Raw genomic sequence first — 11,783 nt, forward strand, 5'->3', positions numbered from 1 at the left:
AATTTATTACAGTACCTTTCTGTTTCCTGGTCTGTGGTTTGCTGCTTGTTCTCAAAGCCAGTGAAGCTGCTCATGTCCACATAGCCGTCATTCTCATTAGCAGCAGATAATGCCCTGCTGGGATCTTCAAAAAACTCAGTAAATGTTCCTGCTCTGGTGGATCTTCGAGGAGGAATTTGTATGTTTTCATAGTCAGAGCTCATAGCAGGAATGTTCTCATAGTCAGACGTGTCGGCATTGGGAAAAGAAATAGACCTGGGTTTCGTTAATGGAAGTGGCATGAAAGGAGGTCTGGACCGGTCCTCGAAGGACTCCACCCTTGACACACTCCTGCTGAAGGACTTGGGCGTTCCTTTTCTTTTACCATCCTTATAGAAGAGAATAGCAGAGGGAGACTCAGATGCACGGAACTTCCCCACATGTGATTTTAGTTGAGGTGAGCTACTGAGGCTCCTCCTGTCTAGCTCCATCAGCCTTGGAGGCCCGTGATAGCTGGACTCTGATGAGGACCTTGAAGAAGAAACATTAACATCTACATGGACTTTATTTTCAGTTTTCTTCTTGAATTTTAGAGTGAGGAACCTCTTAAAAGAAGATTTCTTTTTCTTGGAATACTTATCAGGTGAGTCACTTTCTATCAAAAGTGAAGGGGAACTTTTAGTTATTGGCTTTTTGGTGATATAGGCAAGTTCAAAAGGAGGTGGTATATCAACAACTGAGGATGGCGTAGATATGCTACATGATGAAAGATGATTTCGCTGAGAAAAACTACCTGAGGAACCATTGACACAAGGCAAAGACAAGTTGTCTTCTGTCCTTTTAATTCTAACATCATCCAGTATGCAGCCATCACTTTCTCCGTAAACAGCGATAGGCATCTCTCTCCCTTCAACTGAATAAGATCGAGGATATAAAATGAAACGTCTTGACTTCGTTGGTAATGCACTGTTGGCTTCCATTGGTTTTGCTTCGAGTGAAAATAAATTAATGTTTAAATCTTCTGTCCCAGAGCCATTGCGGGAAGATGGTAAATCAGTTTCAGGTCCAGTTTCTTCTGGAACAGTTTCTGGGACACAGCCAGGCATTTTCCCAGATAGTGACCGTGTTCTAGTGACAATGCTTTTACGATCAACGGGAAGCAAGTTGTTTTCACCATCCATGCCTAATTCATCCCTTTTACTGGGATCAGCTCCTAAATCAGTCTGCACACCATGAGCAATTTCATTTTCTGCAGGAAGCACATAAGGATCATCTAGGGAATCACTGCTAGTTTCTCTTTCCTCTGATTCTTCAGACACAATGACCACTTTAGGGACTGCTAGATTTTCATGCAAAATATGTTTGGTCCCACATTCTACATTAGTTTTGCCGTGCCTACAGAACTCTAACTCTTCCTCAAGTGGGACCTGTTGAGGTGAACTTGGGACACTTTTGCTGAAGCTGTTTGCTTCCACCTCATTGTCTTCGAGTTGCAGTTCATCTGACTTAGAGGTTTCCACAGTACTTTCACTATGCTCTTCAACAGTCACGTTTTCCAGCTCTAGTTCCATCCCTGGACTACAAGGTAGGCTATCAGAAATCACACCATCTTCATGCAGAGAGGTCCATTCTGATTGAAGATGCTCATCTGAATGTTCCATGTGTATTTCCTCACCCCATTCATTCTCACAAGGTGCAATTTGACAGCCATCATCCATATTCTCAGCATTCACAATTTCTTCTTCCCCTTTCCCAGAGTCTTTGCTTGCTTCACAGGCTACCTCTGATGTCTTCTCATCTCTCCTCTCAGTGATCTGGCAGCCATCACCAGTGTTTCCTTTGTGTGTACTATTGTGCTCATCTGGTTCTGCTTCCTCCTCTTCAGCTGCTGCTTGATGGATGAACTCTCCTAAACCATTTAGGGCACTGGGTTCATCTTCACACGGTTCTAAGCCAGGAGCTGTTTCATCTTCGGCCTCATCAGGCAGCATGTCAGGGCTTGCACAGTCCTCATCTTCCAACTCCCCTTCCGCATTCAAATCAAGCTCTGAATGTGCACTGTGGTCATCATCATGTGCTAGACACCCATCTGCTTTTTCTAAAATCTCAGGCAGTTCCTCCTCCTCCTCCTGCCCTGCCTTCCCACAACATGAGATTGATTCATCTGCAGGCAGTGGAATTACAATGGTATTTTTACAGGTATCACCCATTAGTTCCTCATCTCTATTGAAAACATTATCAGTTTCAGTCTTACAATCACTATTGTTCTGGACCAGTTCCGGGTTGTAAGAAGTTTTCTCCTTGTTTTTTGTTTCAATACAATCACCTACAACATCCTCATCTTCATCTACATTCTTGGAAGCATCTTTATCCCTATCTGGGGTATCTGAGGACTCCTCACAAAGTGCTTTGGACTGGTCACAGTCTCTGGTTGACTCTTCAGAGTCTGATTCCATTGGTTCAGCAATATCTGAAGAGTTATGGTGCTCATCTTCGATGACTTCTCGATTACTGGTATTCTCCTCATTAGCAATGCTATTGTCTTCCTTTACCTCTTCTGGAGTTTCTGAGACTTCATCTTCCCCAGAGGAATCTAGGTTCCTATCATACTCATGTTCCAAATTATTACAGTCTTTGCTGGTCAGCCGAGCTTCAGGAACTACAATGTATTCATTACCTGCCTCAGATTCTAGGCAATCGGCATTGCACTGGTTTCCTTCATACAGCTCTCCATCAAGACACACCAGTCTCCCATTTGGACATTTATTTAACTTATTGTTGGTAGAAACACTGGATTTCCCCTCAGTGTCAGCTGAGAATTTTGGCTTGGGAGCAATAGGTGGTTTGGGACCCCTAGATACAGAGTTTGGGTTATGAAGAATATCAGCCCTAGGCAGTGAAGGAGAAAATTTGGAGACAGCTACTGGAGAAAGATGACCGATAATCTTTGGTTTTGGTGCTAGTGGTGGTTTTGTGATTTCTGGAGAAAAAAAGAAAAAAATCATGTTAGTCATCTTGGTTTTTATTAAAGCTGACAGAATATATCCTACAGTAGACTTTATCTATAGTCAGTGTTTTCTACTGCAGAAGGAATCCAGAAAATAATATAGGCTCAGCTCTGAAAAGAGAACTGAAGGCGCAAAGCATGTGAAGCATCCTTCCATGCAGCACTGTAGCTACATTCCAGAGAACGTAGTTTAAGGTCAAAACAGAACCAAACTAGATGCATCCCTAGCACACTTGGGGAAAGAAAAATGTCGAGCTGCAGAGCCAAGGATGTATCATACACAGGTGTCCACAGATGGGTAACACCTCCCACACTCAGAAGCACTAATATTAACAACATTTTGGTTCTGCCACAGAAATGTTTGCCCTATGATTAAATATGACCACTTTGATTCACTGATGTTGAAGTATTTCACTTCAAGGAAAGAAATGCCTTTCAGTAATAGTAGCTGTTCATAATTCAGCATAAATACTTTGTAGCAATGATTTTAATTTCAATAGGCAGTTTGCAGGATTTCAGCAATGAACAAAATTAGTTCTACCAACAGATCAACGTTTAATTCAACCCAACCAAACTGAACTCTTGGTGCCTGGGCAGAGTCTTCCCACCTGTCATTACCCTGGTAACAAAATATGGAGTTATGTTTTCTTTATCGAAGAGCATAATGATGAGGCATAAGGTCGTTTGCAAAAAGCTTGACTACTACTTTACACTGATTATGCAGATGAGCTATAATGCACTGTATGCAATACTTCAACCCAAAACATTTATTGGTTTAAACTCAAGTTCAGTTGTCAATGTACAGCTTTTTCAGCCCTTTAGTCAAAAGCTCCTCCATCCTCCTGTAAACCTGGGGCCCCTTGGAGATACAGTCTTCTCTAAACATCAAAATATACTTTAAAAAGTAAATTATCTTGCAAACTAAGGCCAGCCTTGTATTTCTAGAGGTAGTGCTGACACGTGTAGGGGAATTCAAGCAGACTGACAAGCTAGATTGAAGCTAGGTGAATTAAGTCATATATGTCCATTTTACTCACAACACAGTTTGCAGAACACAGCCATTCAGCTATCTTGGTCCTGAAATTAATATTATCCAGAAACTAAATGAAATGCTGAAAGACTGCATAAATAGGCAACAATAGGGATCCTCCCTTGTGAGATTTTAGATGGGAAGAAATATGTAGTGTAAAGAAGCAAGCATATCCAATGGTTACAGATGGTAATAAGTAGAGAGAAGTGGTTTCCTCCTGCTGGTGTTTCCTAGCCATCAATAGATAATGACATGATTAATCAATCAGAAATCTCTAATTATTTTTATAATTTTAATTTACATGTTGTAGTGGAAAACAGAGAGCTCTCCATTTTAAGGAAAAGCACAGGACAAACCATTTCACTATGAGAGAGACAGGAACAATTCTTTGTGCAAAATCTTTGTGCCTTACACACAGGAAAGAAGGGAAGAGCATCACAAAAGATACAATTTTTGACATGGTTCCTATGTGAAATCCTATCATAAATCATGGTATAAGTTTCAGGAACTGTAGCTACTGTGCTGTTATATTTTGAGTATTTTGGAATGCAGACTTTTGATATGTGGAAGTGCAGACAGTTAGAACTGAGCTGTACACCATACTGAGAATAAGGGAATGCTGCATGCAAACTGCTTAAAAATGATCCTCTGATTGTTCTGATATTTGGTGTCATGGTACTTTTCTTACTGTTATCTTAGTATAATTGGAGTAATTTGTACTGAACTAATACTGGCATATATTTGTTTGATTAGACTCTGGGAGACATAAAAGGCTATTTCTTCTAATATTCCTTAGCTTGCTGAAATGTCTTCCAATAGTCAGAAAGAAGCTGACAATTTGGCACTCTGATGTAGTCAGAAAACAGTCTTTCCAGAGCTATGAGACACCAGAGAGATTTCATCTAAGTTAAAAACTGAACCAGTGATCTCAGCTTAGCCCAGAAGGAATGAAAAGCCTGTCCTAGTCAGGGTCCTTATCACACATACTGTTTCAGAATTATTCTGTATCTGGGGTTTTATACCAATCCAGCATCATATGTGGGAGGCTTAAAACAACTCGTGGAAAAGGAGGGAGAGACAACTGCGTATTCACCAGTCTGCAGTACTGTGGTGTTTCGCAGTATCTGCTCCTGCTTTGAGCTGCAGGGCATCTGTCTAATCACGAATGGGTAACTCATCTTTCCCTGCACAGTATTTTGGAAGCGTTATGTGCTAAACACTCCACTATTGCTGAAGTACCACCACTGCTTCCTTTGAAGGCAGCAGTTGAAGGTTGCAAAGTACTGAAAACTCTTGCCAGTTAAAAACAGGGAAGAAATAGAAGTGGGTTTAGTATCTTACAAGTCTGGCTCCCTAGCCAGATCTACCTTTGCATTTTTAAATCAGCTATTGCAATGACTGAACATCCTAAATGAACCTTCTGGTAGTAAAATGCATGAAATTTTTATTACATAAAACTGAGTCTTTACACCTTTACCACCACAACAAGGCATTTTTACAACTAACTCCAAGGAAGAAACAACTAACTCCAAGGAAGAAACATCACTTTTGATGTCCTATACCAGTTTCTGCAGTGCCTGGCCTTCTATGGAATGTCTGTCCAAGAATGGGATACAAATATACCTACTCCATTCCTGAGATGTGACAAGGCTTGAAGAGTCTCTACATTCTCATCCTTGCTCTTGTCAGACAGTATAAAACAGTGAGTAATGAGGAAAGACTGGACTATAGACAATGCCAGGATCTCCCAAGATTTGTCTTATAAACAAATTTGAAATAAAATAATGCCATGAACTCATTTCCTTCAAATAAAATAACCATGCAGACATTCACTTAAAAGAACTATAGTTTAAACAGTTACCCACTTTCCCTCCAGTGATCATTTGCTACAGCAAAAGGTATCAAATAATCTTGAGTTTTTCCTTCTGCTACCTTCAGTAACACTGCTGGTGGAAGAGAACTTATGGTAGTAGACCCTGTCTACAGTATAGTAACAGGCATAGTGATGTCCTACTCTTAGGCACTTGTGCCAGCTACTGGTCACTACTGATTCCTTACACAGTTTTTTTTTCTAACTGCTCTGTTGGTCTTGCCTTTCATGAGGCTCCTTAAACAATTTTCTTTTTCCTTTGGAGGGGATGTGAGGGGGAGGCAGAGGGAGGAGTACAAGTGTTTGTTTAAAAACTAACCCAAACAAAAGAAAGCACAGCTTCTTGCCTTTTATCAGGACAATTTCACTCTGCTTCGATTTCTGCTTCCTTTGCTGTCTGAGCCACTTGAAAGGTTCTGGCTGTAACTTCTAAATGGACACAAAGCAACACTGCACCATAAGCAATGTGTATGTTCACAAATAATTGTGCATGTTTATTTTAGGATGTGTTTTAGTTTGGAGGGAGACACACCCACCTTGTGCTTAAAAGGAAACTCTTGGGGAATACGAATTCCTTTAGCCTGCTCCTCCCCTTATTGTTTGATACTTCCTTGTACTGACAAGGACCGCTTCCTCTCCTTACCCACCTTCCTTCAGGCAATCCTGCATGGTTCCATTCCTGCCATGGTCCATATGAAACTACATTACAGTACTCTCCTTTCATCCAAGTTTCTAAGTAGGGAACAGTAGCCTAGCAGCTCTCCTGGAATAGCAATCAACCCACACAGCCTTCACTGTTCAAGTGTTTCTTTGAAACAACAAACATTTTGTAGTGGGGTATTGCCTGAAACACTGCAACTAACCATTTTCAAATGCTTTCCAGATTTAGGATTTTCAAATGTTTTCCAGATTTAGGAATTAGCCTAGAATTTAATTAAGGCTTATAAGGGACCACACCTACCAACATCACCACCAGAACCTAACTAAATACTGAGGTTTCCCACTTGCAGGAGTATTTGTAGACATGTCCTAGGGTCACGCTCTTTGTTAGTGGCACAAGAAATGACACAGCGCAGATACTGGTTCCAGCCTCGGCTGGTGCTGCACTCCAGTTCAGGCATCTCTTCAGATGCTGAAAGTAGCTTTTCCTGATCAATGAACTTTTGTGGACCTGTGTTTTCTTCATGCCTTTGGCATTAATTCAACTCAGACACGTTAAAATGCGAGACACACTGAGGAGACACACACATATTGTTCAGGGATCTGCAGAGCTTTTGGATGGAAGCGACAGTCCAGGTGGAGGGACCTTATTCCAACAGGGAGATGGGACTTTACCAAACCCAGAATTCCAGTGGAAACCAGTGCGCACAAGTCCTGTCTGTCACTGCTTCTGCCCATGAAGAAGGGATTGAAATCTACAGAGAGAAAGTATCTGAGAAACAGGAGGCAGAGGGAAAATATCTAGACAAGGGTATCAGAAAGTCCTGTTCAGCTCTGATCAGGAGCTGTACAATTTCACATAGTTATATCAGAATTAGAGGAAATTCTGTACTTGTCTAATACACGGGTTTATCTTTTAACTATGGTGCTTCCTCCTTAGAGAAGAAATTGTTCTGAGGAATGCTGGTACAGAGCTTCCTATCAAAAGAACACATGAAGCTTCACTGTAAGTGAAACAGACAGCTCTTCTCTGCAGATGAAGAGCTGGATTTGGACCTGGCCAGAACACGAGCACCAACGACTATGACAATGCTGCCTGGAATGTAAGGCAAGCCAAGCACAGTCTCCTAAAACTCATTTATTACATTTCCAGTACAGAAAAATGTAGGTTCCAACATGTAATTAGAATTCTACCAGCTGTCCAAGTCAGACAGTGAGGGTGTGTTCAAGCTGCATATGTAGATAAGCCATTTTAATGTCACTCTGAATTAAGTACCCAGCATAAACTTTAATATGTTGGAGATTAAATAAATGAGGTAGCATGATTTACAAGGAAAGTATAATCCCTATAAGGGGATTCAACTCATAAAACATCAGTGCTGTCACTGAGGATACTCAGGATGTACTAACTGAGATGTCATTAATTGTGCAATATTTGCTGCAGAAGTAGTTGTCTTTGTTTTACAGCATGTAAATGCATCTTATTTCACACTGTTGGATTAAAGTCTGAAATTACAAAAATTACATAAGAAGTGAAAACAGTTGCATAGGAGTCGCTTTAAATGGAAAAGGTATTCAGAGCAGGATTTTCAAAGGATTAGGAGTGCAAGTCTTCCTTTCAAATGGGACCTCAGTCCAGATTTAGGTATCAGCTCCTAGTTTGACTTGAACAGGTATTAGATACTTCAGTGTTTTCTGAGAACTGGGACTTTAGGCCATTGAAACCTGAGGTCCTGGTCAAAGCCAGCAAGTCATTTGCTCCTAAATACCTCGTATTTTTGAAAATGGTATTTCATCTTCTGCCTAAGTCTGATACTTTTGAAAAACATCTATCCTCTCTTATCAGGATATGTTCTTGTGATCAAAGGTATGCTGTATATAGCAAGAAGGCTCCACTTGTGTGAAGACAGACCTATAGTCAGTAGTAACTATCCCAAAAATTCCCATGGGAATTTTGTCTTCTCAGAAGTCTTAATTGAAATACTAACTGCTGGGCTGTCAGAGCACATCCCACTATGCAGAAGTAAAATACTGCTCTGTACAATTATGCATCCTCTATGATTAGATCAATGGGTTAGGACTCTGGGATATCAGATCGACAGCTTACAAATTTCTGTTACTGTGTAACTTTACTGCAGTCATCTGTAAATATAACACAACAGCATAACATCCCTCAGTGAAACACTGCTGGGGAAGGAGAAAATCTAAAGACAATGTAATCAGAAAGAGGAATGTTTCAACACCAAACAGTCTTGATCCTCAGAATTCTCCACAGTTTTCACTGTCTCTAGCAGACCATACGTACAAGTCTTGGTAGGGCTGGTGGGCCTGTGAAAAAGCACAGGTACATAACGACTAAATAATCTTGGTTCTAAACTACTATTTCTTTTTAATGTAACTGTGTGTTACCAATTTGGCTGTTGTGATTTTCACAACAGGAACCTAACACTGCAGCAGACAACTTATGTTCACCTGCTGGTTTACATATTGTGTTCTAAGAGCCAAAGAAGACATTGGTTAAAATTCTCTGACAGGTACATATAGCGTCTTTTCCTATAGCACTTTCAGTAGCAGCTGAAAGAATACACTGTCTGCTTATACCTTTGAACAATCTGGACTCTTACATTTTTATGTTCTTCCTATGGGCAGAATCATTTCAGCAACTGCCAAACAAATCGGTACTTAGAGGCTGGAAGGTCCTATATATGAGGCTGGTCAGGTCTCTTGTCTCTTACCACAGATTTCCTGTGGCCTTGGATGGATTGCTTCATCTTTCTTTTGCTATCAGGTGTGAATCTCTGACGATAATCCATGTCTCCCTTTCTGTTTTCTGTCATTATTTTAACTTCTGTGGGATCACAACTGCTATTATAAGCCTGCACATATGACAACTTACTGATGCTATGTATTACTTACTGCAATACAAAGATAGGTACTTCTGGTCCCTGAGTTGTGCTGGTTAATAAATGCCCTTCTCCTTCAGATTCAGTAGGAAGTTCTGCTTTGCACTGATGGGAGAGACATTCCTTGCATTGTGTGAACATACAAAACAAAGGCTGAGAAGGGATATGAACACTCTATAAATACAACCTGGAGGTAAACACCAGAAGAGGAAAAGAACTATTTTTAAGCAAAAGGACAATGTAATCACAAGAATAATTGGTGTTGAACCTGGTCTGAAAACTAGAAGAACTAGCAATGCCAAGAGTTTCTCATTTTGGTGTGAGGATTAGCATGAGAGCTATCTGAAAAGTTTTGGGTTGATATAACTAGAGGAATTAATAAAAGTAGTATGACCTTGTGTTCTGTAACAACATGTATCGCTTTTGGTAATGAAGGCAGTCCCATTTCATTCTACAATCCTGAAAAATAAAAACTGCTGATAAGTCTTTACGAATGGATACAGCTGATATTTCTTACACTGTACTTCCACTGACAGCAGAAGCAGATTAGATCTGGGTTTAAATTATGGAGACAAAGAAAGAGAGCTAGAAGCATCATGGCTAAAGCAATTTTTGTCTGGCTTACTTAATTTTGAAATGACTTGGTCTCCTGGGAGGGACAGAGTCCAGTCCAGACCAGGATCAGAAAACAGAATGGAAGTATCATCACATTTTAGAAAAGTGTCTCACTCCCCACTCCAAGAGGTAAGACTTCAAAACTCAAGAGGAGTGGTATGACACACTGATACAACAGCAGAGGGCTGGATTTGACCCAAAAGAGCTTTTCCAATCCTATGTTCCTGTGCTTTGGCAAACAATGATTCAAAATTTCCCAACACATGACAGTTGTAGGGCACAGTATCCAGCAGTGAAATCTCTGGGCTTCAGAATGTACCCACGCAAGTGAGATGCTCAGCGACACTCACCTTCTGGAACAAGGAAACACAATGAAAAAAAATAGGGCTAACACAAAGGGTCTATTGCTCTTCCTCTTCAATACTAGATGCAGAATTAATTTTTTCTAAATAACTCCAGAGCTAGCAATAATTTTTTCCTGGATTGTTATGTTTTTCACACACATGCCTTGCCCCTGAAAATAAGAAAAGTGTTGCTGAAAAGTTTAAAATTTGCCCAAAATTTCTAGTGGTTTCTTTTAACATTTTAACTGTTGAATGTCTTGTTCCCTTCTCATCCTGTTTCTTTCTCCTTCCCAGTTTCCATCAAGGAAAAGCTCCGGGAAGTTAACAGAAGAAAGAAAGGCAGCTTTGGGTTTGCCTTGGAGAGAAAATTCTGCAAAAAACATTACCTCCCCCAAAACCAGACTTTAGGAAAGAAAGTCACAGCAAATTCCTTAGGGACTTCGTAAAGGGTTGAGTGTCTCCGAGGGAGTAGTGGACGCACAGCCTCGTCCCTCAGCATCCGCAGCCCTCCCGCTCTGCCAGTCTGGTTATCTCCGGAACCCCTCGCCTCGCCCGCGCTTGCTGCTTGATCCCGTCCCACCGGGACAAGTAATGGGGCACGCACAGCCCCATGGAGCCAGCCAGCACCTGCCAGGTCGGGTGGAAACAGAGGGCCGGCCCCGGATCGAGGGTGCCCGGAGTAGAGGTGCCAGCTCCGGTGGCCCCGAAGGAGGGATTGCGGGACAGAGGGGGATGCGAGCCCCGGAGCAGCAGTGCCCGCGCGGGTGGTGGCATCCTGGCGGCGGGGCGTACCAGCCCGAGGGAAGGAGGGTGCCGGTGCCGGAGGAAGGAAGCCCGCCAAGCGTTTGCCGGCCTCGGGGAAAAGATGTCCGGAGGCGAAGAGCCTTCCCGGCGGGCCCGCGCACTTACCGGCGTTGTTCATCTTCCACCCCAACTTCGCTCGCCGGCTGCCCCGGGCGCTCAGTGCATGGTCCCGAGGGGCCGCCGCCCTCGCCCCTCGCGGGCGCGCCCGGCCCTCCAGCCCGTGCGGGGCACGGGAGCGCAGCGGGGCGGCCGGACGCGGGCGGCGGTGCCGGCGGGGGCGGTCAGCGCCGCGCGCCTCCGCCCTGCTCCGCGCGCGGCCCGTCGGGGGGCGGTGGCGGCGCCGGGGCTCCGCACGGCCGGCGGCGCGCAGGGCCGGACCGGGCGGGGCAGGGCCGGGCGGGGCCGGGTCGGCTCCGTGCAGGCAGCCCCCGCTGCGCGGCGAGCCCGGGGGCCCCCGCGGGGAGCGGTGGAAGGGACGCGGCACAGTGCAGCGGGGTCCTTCGTTCGCCCTTTCACATGCCCCGTTTTCGTGTTCCCCACACCCTTTCCACCGCCCTTGGTCTCTCTTTGC

General features: G+C 43.2%; 1 protein-coding gene across 3 annotated transcripts in view; it reads right to left on the reverse strand.

Annotated features, from left to right (window-relative positions):
• The window catches only part of FGD5 (FYVE, RhoGEF and PH domain containing 5), an 89,677-nt gene extending 78,247 nt beyond the window's left edge, over positions 1–11,430 (reverse strand). For all 3 annotated transcript variants that reach the window (XM_027905876.1, XM_027905877.1, XM_027905874.1), the window contains exons 1-2: positions 11,318–11,430; positions 16–2,959 (exon numbers count right to left, since the gene is read on the reverse strand). In XM_027905876.1, coding sequence (XP_027761677.1) covers positions 16–2,959; positions 11,318–11,330 — 2,957 coding nt within the window. In that variant the 5' untranslated portion in view covers positions 11,331–11,430. The remainder of the gene's footprint in view (positions 1–15; positions 2,960–11,317) is intronic.
• Positions 11,431–11,783: the final 353 nt, after the last annotated feature.

The sequence above is a fragment of the Empidonax traillii genome, unplaced genomic scaffold (assembly GCF_003031625.1).
Source record: "Empidonax traillii isolate 1590-97213 ecotype Southwest subspecies unplaced genomic scaffold, ASM303162v1 scaffold1216:size234177, whole genome shotgun sequence".
Classification (NCBI taxonomy): Eukaryota; Metazoa; Chordata; class Aves; order Passeriformes; family Tyrannidae; genus Empidonax; species Empidonax traillii.